This window comes from Polypterus senegalus, chromosome 17, assembly GCF_016835505.1.
Source record: "Polypterus senegalus isolate Bchr_013 chromosome 17, ASM1683550v1, whole genome shotgun sequence".
Classification (NCBI taxonomy): domain Eukaryota; kingdom Metazoa; phylum Chordata; class Cladistia; order Polypteriformes; family Polypteridae; genus Polypterus; species Polypterus senegalus.
Window position 1 is genome coordinate 30,383,059 of NC_053170.1, and position 20,257 is coordinate 30,403,315.

The following is a 20,257-nucleotide window of genomic DNA, read 5'->3' on the forward strand; positions in this document are numbered from 1 at the left end:
AGTACTTCCAGGCTATATGGAAAATACAAATCCACGTGCCTCCCTGCAGCATCTCCTGGCCGCCCCCACGGTATCCAGTAGGGCTGTTAAGTAAAACTCCAATGTCCATGATGCCCTGCTGGAATTCGGGGCCACTCCATGTTTCAGGGAGGACTCCACCTAGCGGTGTGGGGGTATTGGCTGGGATAAACTGGCAGCCGTATATCACAATATATACATACACCGATCAGCCACAAGATTAAGGGTTTGAGGGAAGGAGGATGTGGAGGATAGGCAAAAATGTATATTTCTCAAGGCAGCCAACCACTTGCAAAAGGATAGTAACAGCCAAGAAGAAGAAGAGACAACTTTTAGTGCAGCACCCAAAGCCACTTTAGGGGTCAGGAAAACATCCAAACAGTCCTGTAGCCTTACCCATAGAGATCCATTAGGTTTTAATTCCTGAGCCACAATAGCCCATGAAGGGCCAGGCACCTCCATTGTGAAAACAGAGTTCAATTTATTTCACATGGGTGTTCTGCCAGTGTTCAAAAAATTAGGCAGGCCGCAGGGGCAAGAAAAAGGGACCAGAAAATTAAGACAACTTGAGGAACTTGCATGGGTCAAAATCAGGAAGTGAAAAGTATCTGTCATTAAGCCCAAAACAAATACCCAAAACCAAGCCATATTCAACAAAGGCAGTCATCAACCACGAGATCTACCAACAAATATCAGATGAAAACGTTAGCAGGACTTGGCACATCAATAACTTAAATAATGTTAGGGGACTCAAAAACAAGAAAACAAAATGGCAACACAAGAAAACAGGTCAGTAATGGTAAAACAAATTAATAACTCCAAGGACCATATGAAAAAAATTTAAGTAAATTGTTAATCTCCATGATCTGAAGTACCAGGAAAAAACTGAACCCAGTTCAAGGAAAGATGTCTTCTTCTTCTTTCAGCTGCTTCTGTTAGGGGTCACCACAGCGGATCATCTTCTTCCATATCTTTCTGTCCTCTGCCTTGTTCTGTTTCACATCACCTGCATGTCCTCTCTCACCACATCCATAAACCTTCTCTTAGGCCTTCCTCTTTTTCTCTTGCCTGGCAGCAAATGAAACAGAATCATGACATGCGCTTACAGTTGTCTAACTGTTCCCAGTAGTCTTTCTAGCCAATAAAATTTAGGTGGAATGACCTCCTCTTACAGATGCCGCTCCTCCTTCAAACTCCTCACCATGACTGCTCTACTTTGGAATTGGGCAGCACTCTTGGGGTCACCTAAAGCACATGGAGAATAGAGGGTCCTCTAAGAGATGCTGGACCACATTTTTACCATCTTGGAATCTACTCTGATTCTTATAAACTTCTTTTAACTTGCTCTTTTTACCATTGATACCATTTTGCTAGGACAGTGCCCTGTCATTATATTGTTATCCATGTGGAACACACTTTTTTCCTCCATAGGTGTTACAAGTTAATTTTGATATTTATAGCATATAAAAGAGGAGCCACCAGTGACAGGAGTAGTTGGCATAGCACTGTATTTTACATGGGTGCTTAAGCTCTGCACTTCATAGCTCTGTGGTGTGCTACTAAGAATTTTTAACATGAGCCTGAGTATTCTAAAGGTGCCAGTGCTGTGGAAAACATCTCGTCTCATTCCTGTTCCAAATAATTCACATCCTAGTGCCCCATCTAACCATAGGCTAGTGGTACTCACAGCACATATAATGAATGTTTTTGACAGACTGGTCCTGGAAATCTTTCGCCCCCAGGTTAGGCCAACATTGGACACCCTCCAATTTGCCTACCAGGTAAGGATTCGAATTGAAGATGCCATCATCTACCTACAGCACCATGCCTACAGTCACATAGACGAGCCAGGAGGAACTCTTAGAATTGTGTTCTTTGATTTCTTATGTGCTTTTAACACCATTCAGCCAGACAGACTGGAGAGCAAGCTATCAACAATGCAGGTGGATGCTCCCTTAGTTTTGTGGATCATGGACTATCTGACTAGAAGGGCTGTACTGCATGTCTGACACTGTGCTGTGTAGCATTGGTGCTCCACAAGGTACAGTTCTATCACTATTCCTTTTCATCCTGTACACGACGGATTTTACCTACAACATAGAGGGATGCCATCTGCAGAAATTCTCTGATGACTGTGCAGTAGTGGGAAGTATCTGGCATGACGATAAAACAGAATATAGGAAGGTAGTGGACAGTTTTATTGGCTGCTGTAAGCTAAATCAGCTGCAGATCAACACCAGTAAAACGAAAATATTATTGGTGGATTTAAGAAGATCATAATCACCATTTACTCCTCTGTCTATTAGGGGTGTGAATGTAGAGATCGTTTAGGAATACAGATATGTGGAGGTGTACAGTATATGAGCAGTAAACTAGACTGGTCCAAGAACTCACGGGCCATATACAATATAAGAAGGGCCAAAGTAGGCTGGATTTCCTGCAAAGACTCAAAACGTTTTGGGTTTGCAACACTATACTGTGGATGTTTTATTGGTGTGTGGTTGCCAGTGTTATTTTTTTCTCTGTGGTGTACATAGTGCAGTATGAAAGTGGCAGACATTAAGAGGCTAAACATCCTAATTCAGAAGGCTGGCTCTGTGGTAGGAGAGAAATTGGACAATTTGGAAACTGTGGCAGATTGGAAAATGTTGTCTAGACTTCAGTCTATTAATGAAAATGCTAATCCCCCACTTCAGAGTGTTGTGGTTGGACAGAGGAGCATTTTCAGTAGAAGACTGATTAGTATAAAGTGCTCCACCGAACGTCATTGGAAATCCTTCCTCCCCACTGCCATCAGACTCCAGCAAGGGTTCAAAAGGAACCACACAACCCAGTAAAGTGCCATTTTTGAGCTGTTATTTTTAAGAGTGTATCTTTTTGTAAGGGAGATTAGCAGTACTTCCTTTTTTGATTTATATAATAGACTTTGTTCACTTAAGTTTCAATCCTTAAGATTTATATTGAAGTCTTAATTACTTTCTGTATTTTTTATTTTTATTTTTTGCAATTTGTTTTGTATATTTGCAGCCGTCAATCCTACTTACTGAATTACTACATGTCACTGCAGCTTTTTGCTTTCAGAACTTCATCTAATGTTTTATTTAATTTCCACGAATTGTCTTGCTTGCAGAGAACACCACTCTGCTTCTTCTCTCCACTACACCCATTCAGCATTGACAGCACTTTGCATGGTACATGCTGAGGCATAGCGAAGAATGTGCCAGGACTGTCAATTCTGCGTTAATCGTAGGCACAATACTGATGTTATGACAACTTAGTATCCAGATGGAGCCCCTTGAGTCCGCTACATCTGCCTGCCCCCTCTGCCTGGAGTTACGCTACTGGTTCAAGTACTTATTTAGCATGTTGTGTTGTTATCAGAACAAAAGACAGTCACGTTATAATACGGCATTAAGCACAGTTAATGTACAATGATAGATGCTGCAAGATCTTTTACAGCCATGTTAATTGTGCCAATGTTAGCAAGTGTATAGTTGTTCACTATAACTTGATTTTTTAAAATACCTCACATATTTGCATCTGTGAAAGGTCTGATCACAGGAGCACATAGACTTTATTCAAATAAATGTTTTAAATGTAACCCATTCCCAATTCATTGCCTGAAGAAAAGTGAACAGAGTGCCAGCCTTTTTTATTCTTCACAAGGACTGAGGAGAAAAGAAAAATTAGTAAATATCTCTCTATTATATAAAAACACCGAGACCTGTTCAGAGAGATCAAACATGGTTTTCTTAGAAAGACACTTTCAAGTCCCACAAGACGAGACTTTGTGCCAAGAGATTTAACCACACCCAGGGCCAGAAATAAAAGACAAAGAGTAGATGACAAAGTAGAACGATGTAAAGAATTCAAAAAGTTGGCCCGATACACATGCAGAGTAGGTTAGAAATAATGGAAGTAGGAAAATTCGAAAGTCTCCAAAAGATTATAGTTAAGATCACATTAGCACAAAGAAGCGGAAATTACTACTCTGTGAAATAACGGAACAGCGAAAAGAGATTGAAAATATTTTTTGGATTTAAACTTTAAGTCGGAGACTTTTAGATCATCTAATTTGTGTTGCCAGGAGGGGACATTTCCGTCTCTCAAGTAAAAGAATAGAAAAATTTTCTCTTCATAGGGGAACGCCTTGGGAGCAGGACCCCCAACAGGAGCCGAGGATGTCTGGGGGAAAAGAGAGACAAGGCAGTGAGACGCATGAGATGGAGATCATGCGGCACGGCAGCTGAAGCAATCCAGCAGCTGATCGAACAAAGAGGAGGTAAAAAAAAACTGTATTTGTTTCCCATTATATCACTGTTTAAGAGGGGGTGTCGGAGGAGCGGCTGCGTCACCTTGGGGTGGGTTCAGCCCCTCTCTTCACAACGCGAGCGGCAGAAATGCATGTAGCATAGGTTGGGGGGGGTAAGGGGGTGGCAAGTGAAGTGAGCAGGGGGCAAAGCCCCCTAGTCTGCTTAAAAAAAGGACAGTCTTCAACATTAAAAACAATTCCCCAAAAATAAAAAGGTGAGAAAAATCTTCATGAACAGTATTAGTGAAAAGTTAAAAATATGGGTATGCATTTTAACATTTAACATTATAAAACCAAACAAAAAATGCTAACCAATAAATTATAAAATGATAATATGAAGAAAAAAGTTTCATTTTGAATTTGGAACTATGCATACGTAACATATTTTGCACTGCAGATCCCAATAGCTATTCAACACTATACTTCTTCAGTATTGGCACAGCACAGAGATGGAGGCACTAGTCTGCTCCCAGAACTCCATGGCTGTACTGTAGCTATCCAACGGTCACTACTTGGAGCTGCCAGTACAGTTTACAGGCAGAATTTTACAGAAAGGACATAGAGTGCCTCTTCTTATCCACTCTAAGTGTCTCTGCAATGAGGCCTGCACAGTGTTTTAGCTTAAATGAAAACTCCATCCAAACATTACATATTTTTAATGACCCCATGTGGTTTGTAGTTATGGGCAAGAAAATTTTTGAATCTCATGTTTTCATGCAGAATTCAGCTGACAAAGTGTATGCTTTAATGGAAGTGGACAGTGATCAAGGCTGGACAATGAGCAAACACTATCAAAACATCCATAAAAAACATCTTGTGTTCCTTGTGTCACATTATCCATGTCAGGTCATCCAGTAGTATACTCAAAATGTGCAAAGCACATGCATGTTTTACAAAAAATATTGCTATATTGATTCCTCTGGTAAAACAAAAGTAGCCCAGAAGCCATTTTACACAGGATTATGCTTTTAAATTGAAGAACAGGACTCTTGGCCAACATATCAGGGGGAGAGACAGGTCTTTAATTCAAAAGCACTTGTTTGCTTGTTAGGAAAGTCCTTTTGCGCTTTTTGTGCTTTTTAACATTATGGTCTATTTTACTGTTTTTGTAAATAAATCTTTGATTTATAAAGATTCTGCGTTGTGCTTTTTATTCGCAAGCCAGGGGTTTTGACAGTTATCCTCCTTCTTTTTGGCCTTTTAAATAGATTTATGGACATTTTGTGTTGTTAAACCAGCTCCCCATTTTCACTCCGGCTGTAGCCAGCAGGCAGTATTTGGGGCCTGGCTGAGTTAAGACGAGCCTCTTCTGGACAGGTTAGTTATGATCCATGCCTGATCTTTGGCTTGTTTCTGGAAGCTTCAAACCCATTCCATCTTTGTTAAGACTACATTTCACAAATACACTTTTGCAAAATGAAAGCTGAGTGTATTTATGATGAATGTATTCTGTGAGTTTTCAGGTAAGGAAGAGGTTTGAGGGTAAGATAGTTCTTATAAGCAGATTGTAAAATCTTTAAAAAGTTATGGATCGTAAACTGAAAACAAAATGTAAAGACACAAATGAAAATACTTAATGTACTACATCTGATGAGTCCCTCTGTAGCTCGATGAACTTGTCCTAGTTTTTCATTGTCAAATTAATGACATATATGCACTATAATCTGAATACACCCTAACAATATGTATTGTCATGAGCAACAAACCATGGAATGACACTAGTGATGATGGTAAAATAAAACAGAAGAAATTACATAAACCCTTACAATATGTAAATACTGTATGTAAATAGAGAAAAAATTAAATCTATCTTTTATTACCATTTAAAGTATAAATCAGTGTGACATTTAAACAATTTATGGTTGTCACATGGAAATGAAATGATTAACGATTGTCATTATTTGAGTGACAGATCAAGTTTGTTCAGGTTATCTCTTGCAAAAAATTTCTTAGAGTCCAGGCACTATTAATACCATTATTTTTTATATCCTAACTGCTATAATGTTATGGGTCATAAGTTTAGCAACCACAAGTTATCACAGAGACTGAAGCTCCAAAATGATGACATCCATAGAAACGAAACTGAAAATGACACTTCCAGAGTCCAAGGTAGATCCATAGAGACATAGAGTCCTTTGGCAGCCTATGAGACAAACACGTCACTGAACTTCTTCTGAAGAGAGCAAGTCCATGGGCCTAACATTCAAAAATCACATGCTAAAGGCCTAGAGGAATTACACCAACCTACTTACTGTCTGGTCTCCATGGTTTCTCTCTCTGTCTTAGTTATAGCTTAATGAAAGCTGTCTGCCCACCAGCACAGTTGGGAAATATTGGCCTCTTCCTCAAAAGATGGTAGTTGTTCTTACTTTGGTTGCCTTAAGTAATTTGCTTCTTAGGAATGGACTACACTTAGAGGGCAGTTCACCTGCCCCTTCTTCTCGTACCAGCATGTTGGCTTAAATCCACTCTGCCAGTGCACAATCCCTCATCCGTTCCTACTAGTGAATCATACAAATCTGTTTATGAGCAGGAACAAATTGATTCAATGGAGCTCAATGAGAGTGCTGAAACTCATACATGTCCTGTGTGACATCATCACCGTCTTTCATTTCGCTTTGTTTATAACAAATGAACAGAAACTGCCTGAACCATGAGTCTTCAGTTACCATTCTTCTGAGTTCAAACCATGTCAATATCAGCAAATAAAACTCTGTCACTGATGATTCTTTCACTTGCCACAGAAGTACAATACAGCAATACCACATTTATATTAGGATGAATTAATTGTTCTTTTTGTAAAATTCATTATAAGAATTGTTTTCAAATGAATATATAATCAATATGAAAACAAATAACTTTATGTCCCTTAGTTCATTCAACAAAAAAGATACACAAAACTGAACCCTATGGAAATATTATTCTGATTTCTAACAATTATTTGCTTTCAACTTTACTTTAGTGCATGCTTTTTTTTTATGGTGGCATGATGGCACAGTGGTAGTGCTGCTGGCTTGCAGCAAGGAGACCAGAGTTTGGGCCCTGGGATCCTCCCTGCATGGAGTCTGCATGTTCTCCCATTCACCTCACACTCCAAAGTCATACAGATTAAGTGGACTGGCAATACTAAATTGGCCTTAGTGTGTGGTTGGTGTGTGTATGTGTGTTTTTGCTCTGCGATGAACCGGTGCCTTGTTTGAGGTTTGTTCCTGTCTTGCACTCTATGCTAGCTGGGATAAGCTCTGGTAATGCCCTCTAACTTTGTTCTGCACTAAGTAGTTAGAAAATGACACCCCTTTTTACAAGTCATTGACTGGACATGTACCATTTACTGATCCTGTTGAGTTTAAACTGAATCATTACCCAAGAACGAGTTGCATGATTCTCATTCATTTGAATGTATTTATTTAGATCCTTAACAGTCTCCATACAGTAAATAATCACGAATAGATGGTAATAGATTTATGAAATACCTGTGGATTTTAAAAGCACTCTTGCTGCACACAATCACGCAGGCTAAGTTCAGCTTTTGTTATCAATTAGTGTCCTGCTAGGTAGCCCACCAAATAGTAAAGATTACAGCATTTTTTAAGTATTAGTACATTTTTCAAAGCTATGGAAGAAGATGATCTGCTGTGGCAACCCCTAACAGAAGCAGGCGAAATAAGAAGATGAAGAAGAAGTAAGTTTTTCAAAGCACAAAGAAGCAACATCACATGCCAAGAACTCATCCCAGAATTAAAGGGTGCTTTGTCAAGCAATAGTTCTATGAGGAGCCTCACCAACCAGTAAAGAATCATACACTGCCATTAAAGAACCAGAATTTGTAAGAGTGACCTTGAATTCCATGATAACAAACTTCCAGTTGTTGATTCTGGTATCAAATTTGAAAGAATCATGTCCTTCTCCAGTGTATGATGGGGATAAGGTCTGGTGCAAGGCAGTAACAAACCTTGGGCAGGGCACCAGTCCATCGCTAGGCAAACACACACACACACACATAGACACCAAACACCAACTAGCGTAACCAATTCACCTAACCTTGGACAGAGGGAGGGAACAGAAGGCCCGGCCTTAGGCATAGGCGAAGTAGGCGACTGCCTAGGGCCCCCGGCGTCACGCATTTTGCAAAGCTTCCAGGGGGGTCCCTGGACCCCCCTTTCACCTAAGGCCCCATAATACCTAAGACCGGGCCTGGGAACAGGACCATGAGTAGGAGACCCCACAGATATGGGGAGGTCATGCAAAGTGAATCCTGATTTCCTTACTGTGAGTGCTACCACCTTACCACCGGGCAAAAATCCCTATTTAAAAGATGTTGCCATTTAGAATATATATTAAAAATTAATGCTTATTTTTTTAAACAGCTTGTTATATACCTTAGTAAGACCATTAAGATGCCGTCTTATAAACATTTGTAAAGACTGCTCCCTATGGCAAGCCGTTTTAACATTTAGTTCCTTTAATGTTCCTTTAATCTGAAAGCTGATTCCTTTAATCTGCTTTCAAAACGTTGACATCATGGATTTTAAATTTGCTATCAACACTTGGAAATTTGATATCAGGCTTATAAAATTTGATATTACACTTTTACAATTTGAAATCCAGCTTCTGTAATTTGATTTGTAATTTGTTTTTTTTTTATTTGATATCACGTTTTCGAAATGTGATATCAAGTTTGTAAAATTTGTTATGATAGCTTAAATGCTAATACATATGCATTTTAAACCCTCATATCATATTTTGCCATTTTGATATCACATTTATAAAATTTGATATTAGGCTTATAAAATGTGATGCCATGCTTTTAAAATTTGATATCAAGCTTTTGAAATTTGATATCAAGTTTGAAGATGTTGATATTAAATTCCAAATCCTCGATAGCAATTTTCAAAAGCGTGATATCAAATTTTAAAACTGTGATGTCAAACTTTATAAGTCTACTATCAAATTTTATAAAAAGGAAAATAGGTTAAATGTTAAAATTGCCAGCCATACTATATTAGCATTTAAGCTCTCCCTTTTTGGAATTGTTTTAAAAGCAAACCAAATTTCAAAAGCTCGATATGAAATTTTAAAAACTTGATATCAATCTTCCTAAGCTCGATATGAAATTTTAAAAGCTTGCTATCAAATTCCGACGATATCAAGGAAAATGGATTAAATGTTAAAACGCCCTGCCAGAGCTCCCGGACTAGTTCGTGCCAGTGATGTGTCGTTCGCAAACGAGCCGTTCTTAGTAGCGAACGACAAGCGCCGACTGAGAGCCGAAACGTCAGCTGCTCCTGTCAGCTCTGCTGAGAATCCATGCAAGCAGGAGCGGGATTTTATTTTCAGTCTAGCCACGCCTGGTTAAAGTAATAGTAGGAAGATTCTGCATCGACGCAACATCGGTCCCCTCAGAGACAGTCTTCTCAAAAACAGGGCAAATAATCATGTAGAGGAGAAATCGCATCAGCCCATCCAAGCTGAGGCATCTGGTATTTCTGAATGTAACCTGCACAACAGACTTTTATCTAAAGTGTCATAATGTTAAGACTCTGGCCTTTATTTATTTGATTTGTTTGCTGTGGTTCTGTATTCAGTTGTTCATTTAAAGTTTTGATCAAAATGTTAAACAATGATAGTTGTGTATTTTTGTAACGAAAAAAGCATAAAAATAAGGCTTTTATGAAAACACTGAATAAAAATTGCTTACCAACACACAAACCATTAAGAATTGCTAAATCAGGGTAAAATAGAAGGCTCCGAGTGATACTAAATGAAGAGCCATTTAGGAGCCAAAAGAGCCGGACCTCCCATCACTTGCTCGTGCTTTCTGCTGACAGCTGCGGCACTTGTGGGCAGGACCTCTGAGTCTGGCTTCACGTCTTTCTTCTTCCGGAGGTGTGGTTTTTGGAGGTTTCCCTACACTGACCTTCTGCTTTCTCCGGATTTTGTAATTTAAATTTAACAGCGGCTTTCTCTAGGTCACCTACAGACATCTGGTTTCCATGCAACTACAGTTTTTCGAGCACTTTAAGCATAAAAATATGCCCTTCACCAGCTTGATTACGGCGGAGCCAATAACGGTTGCTTTGGTGTTTCTTTTCACAATTCTCGCCTCTTACAGCTTCTTTTGGAAACGCTTCCATAATACTAAGTATAAGTTTCCCGAGGGACCGACGCCACTGCCCGTCCTGGGGAATCTGCACATCCTAAACTTGAGAATGCCTCATGAGACCCTCCACAAGGTAAGTCAACGACAAACAAACGTGTCTTAAAATTAACCTGGCCAGGGCTTCAAGCCAGATAGGTCATGATTTGATGTTAACTAATACTGCAGTACATCAGGTTTCATTGCAAAGAATGATATATCAGTACGTGTTTCAGTATTTGTACTAATTCTATTATTAGTATTACTAAGTTGGTGAGCAAATACTTCTCTATAATAATATGCTTATGTAATAATTTTTTTTTACCCCAAAATTAATATATACACCATAACAATGCCAAATCTATTTTAAAAAAGGTTACAAATGTTCCTTTTTAAAATACGTCTTTTGAAAAAAATAAATTTAGTTCTGCAGTTATTCATTTGACTTACATGGGCCATGGCATTTTGACACAAATGTCTGCCAGCATGTATTTATATAGAGAACCTGTGTTGACAAATTTTGATGGAACTGTATATAATTAATATTAAATATGCAAGTTAGGTGCATTGCCGATTCTGAATTGTCCCTAGTGTGTGCTTGGTGTGTGTGTGTGTGTGCCCTGCGGTGGGCTGGCGACCTGCCCGGGGTTTGTTTCCTGCCTTGCGCCCTGTGTTGTCTGGGATTGGCTACAGCAGACCCCCGTAACCCTGTAGTTAGTATATAGCAGGTTGGATAATAGATGGATGTACTGTATATAATTAACACATCCAAAACTCATTTATCAGAATCACTCACACTTTTTAGAAAATTCTGCACAGTAAACTACTCCAGATTACTGAATAATATAATTATAATCATTGCAAGATTTATTTCCAATGAAGAAGCCCTGCGGAGCTGTTATGAGGCTGTGTAAAACTACTGAAACAACTATTAAGCTCCCTGTCAAATGCACTGTGTAAAATAAAGACTTTGAATAACGAAATGCTTATGACGCTGTCCTGGACTGAGTGGGTTTGAAAATGGTGGGATAAGATAATACAAAAACAGACACGCATTTAATTGTTTCAAAAAATGTTATTAAGTATACTTTTAATTTCAAAAAGGCACATTTTAGCATTCATTAAATTCTTTTCATTGAATGACAAATTTCTTTAATGAATTTTTATAATAATTTTCACTACTTTCTGATTTTATGCCCCTTCAATGGCTTTAGTTTTAAAAGCTTTAAAAGCCTCAGCAGAAGCTTGGCATTACTCATTACTTCTCAGATAAAAGTATTAGTGTCCTATTTGATGAAAATGCATTGTAAATTTGTTACACTTTTGGGGGGAAAGAAATCATCTATTCCAGAAAGTAAAATTAATTTGTTTTGTTTATTTTTCCTCCCACAATCTTTAGCTCTCTGATAAATATGGCAGTGTGTATACTTTTCACATGGGCCCCAAAAAGGTTCTTGTTCTGTGCGGCTATGAAGCTGTAAAGGAGGCCTTGGTCAACCAGGCGGATGATTTTGGAGATCGGGGTGAGACGGCCATTAATAAGAAAACTACAAAAGGCAATGGTATGTGGTTAAGAAACTACAAGTGATATTTCTGACCTGTAGAGCCTAAGGATACAGTGACTGCCCTCAATGCCTTCTTGTCCATATTGACTGATTTTAGAATATACCCATAGTTTTCCCGAGTTGAAGATAAACAAACATGCAGACTTGATTTGTCTTAGTTTGAAAATGGTAAGAAGATACCATTTTAGAAATCCTGTTCTGTGTAACCTGTTGCAAAACATTCCTCCTAATCCCTGACTTCACCAAACTTGTTTGTCTGCTTTGGTCTTAACTGATCTGAAGCTCACTGCAGTCATTCCTTGATTTAATCGAATCGACACGCAGACTGGTGCATTTATCTTTATTCATGTCTCAAATGTGGCTCTTTATTAAAGTTGTTTTACCATCACGAGCACCATAGAAACATATTTTTTTTTTAACATTCTATAAAGAAACAAATGAAACAACATACAATCAATTGCATACCTCGCTCCGCTTACCAAGGGGTGCAGCAATTCTAAAGTTCACCGTTTCAGAGATAGCGTTTGTCCTCACAGTTTCTTCACACTTACGGTATTGTATCTTGTTATGTCCCCTATGTGTGGAATGATTTTGTGGTCATTTACAGGGAGTGGCGTAATTATATGCAAGGCCAAGCAGTGAATAAAGCCTGAAAAGGTCACCAGAAAGGAACAACAATTGCATTGTGGGAGACCTTTTGAAATCGTGAATGTTTTTATTGCGAGTTGCTTTACTTGTACAAGGCTAATTTTCTGTGTTACTGACACATTTTCTTTATAATAAAGCTTTTGGATCAGCACAGAAGTGCTGTACTGCCACACACCCCAAGAGCCCTGGGATCAAATTCTGGCCTGTGGAGCTTACAGGTTTGCTTGTTTTTCCACTGTCCACATGGGACAACTTCAGATCTTTAAAATGTATGTAATAAGTGTGGCATACTACAGTATAAGTGAGTGAGAGTACCCTGGCTTCTGCCCTGAAAACAGTTTAGTTTTGATAGGCTGGTATGGAAGTGAATCAATTGTTGCTTCTCCTGAAAATTTCAGGTATCCTCTTTGGTCGAGGAGAATCATGGAGGACCATGCGTCGCTTCACCCTGTCAACTCTGAGAGACTTTGGAATGGGAAAAAGAACCATAGAAAACAGAATTGTTGAAGAATCCCAGAAATTACTGGAGGTATTTGAGACTCACAAAGGTAACCTGGAGATTTGCCGTTTTCATTCTGTCCTCCTGAAACTCAGTCTATATGGAGTATAAATTGCTCTGCTAGTTGTAACAAACTAGGAGTATTAGCTTAAATTCCCTAAACAGCCAAAGGATGAGAGTCTGCGAGCCTTATTGCTGGTTTCAGAGAGACATACACAGTTCTAGTCAGACCCCTACCATGCTTAAGCTTTGCTGAGTCTGGAGACATACAGTATAATACAGAGGCGTCACCTCATTGTAAAGAATGACCCAGGGCAGGGGATGTAGATCTGACGTGGTGGGGGTGTTATTTTAGAAAACACGTACTGTTGTGAGCTGTGCTCATTGCCAGCAGCAGCCACGTGGATTTATTGTAATGCAAATTTCATTTTTCCAGGCTGGCATTCACTTCCGCACACGTACATGTGTAATGCATTCTTGGTACTTTTTGGCAGGTTTAAAGATTTCTTTTATAGTTGCTTGTTTTGCTTGTGGCCATGTGTAACCTGCATAGTTGTGGTAGTTCACCTTGTGTTTTGAAATAATTTGGCCTAATGGGAGCATGTAGTATGAATAAGAGTGGTCCTGAAATTGATCAATGCAGCAGAACACATCAATACCATGTATCATAGTGGGGGAATGGTGGCTCTGAGACTAAGGTTCTGTGCTGGTATCTGCAAGGTTGCCTGTTCAAATTCCCTTGAGCAAGGCCCTCAACCTGAAAATTGCTCCAGGGATGCTGTACAGTGGCTGACACTGCGCTCTGACCTCCAAAGGTCACCAAAATTTACACAGATTGTTCTTCTTGTAAAACAGTTTTGAAACCAATGACGTTTGACAGATCTATCTATCTATCTATCTATCTATCTATCTATCTATCTATCTATCTATCTATCTATCTATCTATCTATCTATCTATCTATCTATCTATCTATCTATCTATCTATTATATAGTGCCTTTCATATCTATTTGTCTGTCTGTCTGTCTTCTTTCTTCATCTAATGTGCTCTATAACTAGAACAAACCATGTTTAATTCCCATACTCCTACACAAATATTTCAAAGCCACTAGGCATAGTTAATTAAATGTAAAAAGATCATCAGGAGGATTAAGAAGTCTCATTTTTAAATGAATATATAAGAATATAATTAGAATGCTTACTGTAAATGAAACAGCACTATTTTCCAACTAAAGACCCACCCCATAGTTCACTGACAAAAGAGCGTGGTGAGAAATTCACTAAAGAAAAATATGGATGCTGACAAATGGCATGCAGCTAGTAGAATTGAATTAAGTGGACCCTTACAACAACAAGAAAATGTTCTGAGCCAAAGGCATCCAAAACGATCGGTTTAATTACCATCTGTAACCGGTACTACTGACATGGAGGTGTTCCATATTTAGTTTTTTTTTCTGAGGAATTGGACATAATGAGGTGCTATAAATTGCATAGTACAGTTACCCTTTTATTTACATAGTTTTGTGTTTCCCACCATTTAGTGTATGTTTTGTTTTACCACATTTCATCAACACAAAATCACAACTTCTGAGCGGAACATATATGATAATTTAAAAATATATATATTTGTACCATGTATGCAGGATTGTGGAACTGATGGGAAGGGGGATAAGCTTTCTTGTTTTTCTTGTTCTTCTTGTTCCTCTTTTTGTTTTCCCGCTTCTGTGTGGGGTCAATGTGCCTGATCAATGTTCTCCTTACAGCTCAGTCCTGCATCTCCTTCCCAGTCAAACCTGTTTTCCTTCAAATCTTGCTTTACTTTATCCATCCTCTTCCACTTTGGTCTAAGCTTAAAAAGTTTAGGTTTTACTGAGACTCCACCTGTAGTATATGGCATATTTCAAACTGCAGTTTTCATAGGAGGAAAATTAATAGTAAGGGTGCTCATTACTCACACTTGTGATAAGGAACACAGTGAATAATGCTGCTAGCTAAAGAAGGTGTGCATTTGAACTGAAACACAACCATAAAGTTGTTGGGAATTAAAGGTTTTGAGCTCATGTTGGTAAAATTGGTGCTCTGTACTGAGAAATGCAGGATAACAAACTGTATGTAATCTGAACTAAAATACTTTACAAATTCTAGTTTACCTTTTAAAAATCCAATGACAATGCTACTATATTTCTGATGTTATTTCCAAGTGCCAGATATTTAAAGCACATTGAGTCTCACAGTCAGTACAACAGACGGGAGGGTCAGGCAATTTGGAGCAGGCTTTCTCTGATTTGAGATGCAGAAAGAAAGGAGCTGAGTTTAGTGTCGCCAGGCCAAGCCAAATGAGGCTTCAAAGTGAAGCAAGACATGCTCCTTGCCAGCATTAATTAATGAAAAAGAAACAAATTGTGTGGAACTTGTTTGTGAAAACATTCATCCATATAGTTTTGCAGCTGCTGAAGGCTTTGATTATATATCGTCATATCATGTTTCTAAATTCAGTATACAACAAACTATTACCAGGCACATTTAGTTATTTCTCATTTAACTCCCAGTACATTAGATGTGTAGCTGTTACTGTATAAGGAACAATGTGATATGCGTTTAATGTATGTGTTGTCATGGATGGCCGATGGTTCAGTCTGGCCGGGATGTCCCTTAAAGAAAAGAAGGTGGAAGAGCAGGCTTTTCAGGGCACTGCATCCCCCAGGACGCTAGGTGGTAGCTCCCCTGGACGGCAATGGTCCTCCGGATTCCCTCAAAGCATCCTGGGACATGGAGTCCATCCCCTCAGCCCTGTTGGGTGCCGTGGGTGCCGCCAGGGGGAGTTCACAAAGGACCTGGGGACTCCTACTATTACAATAACCCGGAAGTACTTTGGAGTCACAAGGACGGAAGCCCGCAGAACTTCCAGACTGCATAAGGAAGGATGATGTGGCATTAACCCGGAAGAAAAGATGGAGTACTTCCAGGTTATAGACTATTTAAAGGACTTTGGGAAACCCAGAAGAGAGAGCCGGAGTTGGGAGGTTGGGTGACAAAGCTGCTGGGTGTGGAGGATTGTTTATTGGTATTATTGATTATTGTACTATCATTGAGTATTGGAGAATTGTGGAGGGTGTGGTGCTTTGTGAACTGTACAAGAAAAAAAAATTAAAGAAATCTTCTTCGTGCTTTTACACGTGTGTCCTGGATGTCTGTTTGCTGGGTTTAACTGGGCAACAGCAACCCCTAGCGTCCACAGTGTGTTCATCATGAACATGGCCTTACTGCATGGAGTGCACTCTCCATATCAACCCAAAGTAAACAAAAATAGAACTTGGCGTCTCAAGATAAACAAGTACTTTATGTAAATAGAGACGCGTGTTCATATCAAAAGTGTATGTCTGTATTAAGAATCTTAACTTTACTATGGTTTACCCTTGATTAACGTATTTTTATTATTACTGCACAGCGTATGGGAGCAGTAAGAGGATCTTTGGGAATGGGATTAAAAACAGTCCATCACATGACTCTAAGGTTGTGCTGCACTGGAACACCAACTTCATAACTTCATTTGTAGGTCCAGTTTGTCCTGTGAAGCTGAAATTGCAAAGCTTAAACCAAATTACAATTGTAGTTGGCATATTTGTACTACTGTGTCAGCCACTAAAAAAGTGATAAAAATCAAGACAGAGTTCTAGTTCCACTTGTTAAAGATCTTGATGTGGAAGAGACAGTTTACTAGCAGCACGCACTTATTGCCATGGCCGTTTTTTGCCTTCATGCATTTGTTCCCACATTTTTCAACCACCGGTTTACGTTAGTCCAACTTTTCCATATAACCCTCATGCCAACAGTCCCTGTACCGTGAGCTGTTACAATCCAATGATTCCTCTAATGCAGGGGTGCCCAAAACGTCAATCGCAATCGACCGGTAGATCGGAAAGGTAGTGCAGGTAGATCGCGTTGCATTCAAAAAAAATTTTTGTAAACGTTAGTCTATCATATATCTGCCCTATGGCATTTGCCATTTGATTGACATACAGGGCGGCCAGTCTGAGATCTCTTTTCTTCTAACACACTGGTCATCCCACACGCACAATCAAATGTGCGAGTTACTGCAAAACTCCGGCTATCTAAGTGATCTAGTTAGCCTTCCAATTTATATCGACTAAAAAAGGGGTATGAAAAAAAAAAAATTGGCAGGCGGGGGCTGGATATGTGGAATTGGAAGATGATTTTTTCCCCCTCACAATGTCACAATCGAAGTGCGTTTGTCTGATCTGTGAATCTATCATTGCTATTCCAAAGAAGGAAAATGTGGAAAGGCACTGTCGAACTGTTCATAAAAACTACAAAACTGACTTCCTTCCGAAAAGCGATCTGAAAAAGAAAAAGGTGAGGGAAGTAAAATCGCAGTTAATCGGACAACCATCATTTTTCACTCGGCTGAATTCAGAAGCAAAGGCAGACACACCGAAGCATCATTCTGGGTGAGTCACTCAATCATTAAGCATAAGAAGTCCTTCCAAGATGCAGAGATGATATAAGAGGCCTTCGTTGAGGCAGATGGCTAGGGAGAAATTCCTGCAGAGATTTTGAGACCCCCTGGCCGGAGATAAAGGAGTTTCTCCTTGTCATTAAACATGCAGAATACAAGCAACTTAATAACGATCAATGGCCGCTAGACATGTAAACATGTTAAATGAGCTTAATTTACAGTTGCAAGGGAAAGAGAAAACCATGGTCAATATGATTAGCTCAGTTAATGATTTCAAATGAAAAATGCAACATCTGTCCTCAAAGCCGCAGCACCTTGATTTGGGGAACATCCAAAACCTCGTGTCAGAGCTGGAGACGCAATGGAAGGCTTGTGCGCAACTTGACAGCATATGCTACACAGAGCAGATTGAAAATTGCCTGTCAGACTTTGACAGACGGTTTCAAGACTTTGCTTTACTTGAGCCAATCGCTACATTTAAGTGCTTTCTATTTAGGGAAGATTGTGAGAGTGATTCAATCTCATCAGAAATTGCAACACTGTTTCACCTAAAACTAAAAGTCTGGGGCTCATGGACAGTTTTGGAATTTAGAGGAAAAGTACCCAAACATGAGGAAATGTGCTGCCTCCTTGACTGCATTATTCAGATGTATTTATTTATGAGAGTCAGCCTTTTCCCACATGATTATTAAGTCCAAATACCGTAGTGACCATAAATGTATTGAATTGTTATTGTGCCATAAGGGTTATTCAGTTATGCAAGGTACGCCAACATATATTTTATATATAAAGAGTGTCTGTGGTTTGTGTGTGTGTGTGTGTATATATATATATAAACATTTTAAATTTAGGTAGATCATTTTGACTTAGTCATTTTAAAAGTATCTTGCAAGCCGAAAAAGTGTGGGCACCCCTCCTCTAACACACCCCTTCAACAACTGCTATGCCCCACTGTGGCAGTTTTCCATCCATGACAAAAATATGGAGTTGAGAAAAGAACAAAACATTATAATAATACATTCAAGATAAGTATTTAAGAAATTCAAGGAGGATTTTAAGAAGTTGGCTGACGTCTTCGAGAGGATGAGGACTCTTACGGAAGTCTTATTAGGTCTGGCAATAAACATATCCATTCTAGTAAATTTATAGGAAAAGTGAAGCCATAATAGTCCATTTGCCATTTCAGGTTGTTTCCCCAATGCAGGCTAATATGTTCTTATTATGTTTAAAGAGCCCACAATCTCCAAAAAACATTTTTTTTTGCTTAGGAAGTCTCAGACCTTATGCCTTCATCATTTGTGTGATGTTAAAATAGATGAGAAATAGTTATCAGGAATATAACAATCATTTAGGATTCTTATGTAACATTGTAGCTGCAAGTTGGGTTTGATAAATGCTATTCTAATCCATTAGTAATACTGTAGTTTATTTCTCATTCTTAGGTGAACCATTTAATCCAAGAACAGTGATAAACTCTGCTGTGTCCAACATCATTTGCTCCATCGTATATGGGGAACGATTTGATTATAACGATGCACAGTTTCTCCATCTACAAAACATCTTAAGGGACAATATCAGACTGGCAACAACTCCCAAGTCCCAGGTAAACCGGACATCGCTGTTTCTATCGCTTGCAGAACAGGTGCTTGGTGTAAAGGAATTATTTGTAGCTTGCCTCAAAATTTGCCATTATTTTTTCAATTGATTAAAGTAGCTTAGAAAATTATGATAGTGTTTAATCATGTTTATATGACTTGAATTTGAGTTCCAATGCAAAACTATGGCATTTTGGAAATAGCTCAGATAGAAAAGCAGACCCCTGTGACCCTGTAGTTAGGATATAGCAGGTTGGATAATGGATGGATGGATGGATGGAAAAGAATCTTTCTTGATGGGAAAATTTAGACTTTAGGAAGAAAACCTTTCAAAGCAATGGCATCAATTATCCTTTAGACTGTTAACTGGGTGGCCCAGGAATAATGTACAAAATAAACGTTTTTTCTTATTTTCATTGCAAATGTATAATGAGCTATTTTTTATACCTGTATACAGTGGTGTGAAAAACTATTTGCCCCCTTCCTGATTTCTTATTCTTTTGCATGTTTGTCACACAAAATGTTTCTGATCATCAAACACATTTAACCATTAGTCAAATATAACACAAGTAAACACAAAATGCAGTTTTTAAATGATGCTTTTTATTTTTTAGGGAGAAATAGTTTTTTACACCACTGTACTTGTACACTGGTGAGTGATTAGAATATTAGAACATTAGAATAATGTAGATGAGAACAGGCCATTCGGCCCAACAAAGCTTGCCAGTCCTGTCCACTTAATTCTTCCAAAATAACATCAATTTGAGTTTTGATGGTCCTTAAAGTCCTACTGTCTACCACACTACTTAGTAGCTTATTCAATGTACCTGTGGTTCTCTGTGTAAAGAAAAACTTCCTAATGTTTGGCGAAATTTACCCTTAACAAGTTTCCAACTGTGTCTCTGTGTTCTTGATGAACTCATATTCAAATAACCGTCTCAATCCACTGTACTAAATCCTTTCATAATTTTAAACACTTCAATCATGTCACCTCTTAATTTCCTTTTG

The 20,257-nt window shown here is 38.8% G+C and overlaps 1 protein-coding gene across 1 annotated transcript in view; it reads left to right on the forward strand.

The window, feature by feature from the left end:
* The first annotated feature begins 10,199 nt into the window (after nucleotides 1-10,199).
* The window catches only part of LOC120518062, a 51,654-nt gene continuing 41,596 nt past the window's right edge, over nucleotides 10,200-20,257 (forward strand). The window contains exons 1-4 of the mRNA XM_039740647.1: nucleotides 10,200-10,563; nucleotides 11,866-12,028; nucleotides 13,078-13,227; nucleotides 19,097-19,257. Of these exons, the coding sequence (XP_039596581.1) occupies nucleotides 10,324-10,563; nucleotides 11,866-12,028; nucleotides 13,078-13,227; nucleotides 19,097-19,257 (714 nt within the window). The 5' untranslated portion in view covers nucleotides 10,200-10,323. The remainder of the gene's footprint in view (nucleotides 10,564-11,865; nucleotides 12,029-13,077; nucleotides 13,228-19,096; nucleotides 19,258-20,257) is intronic.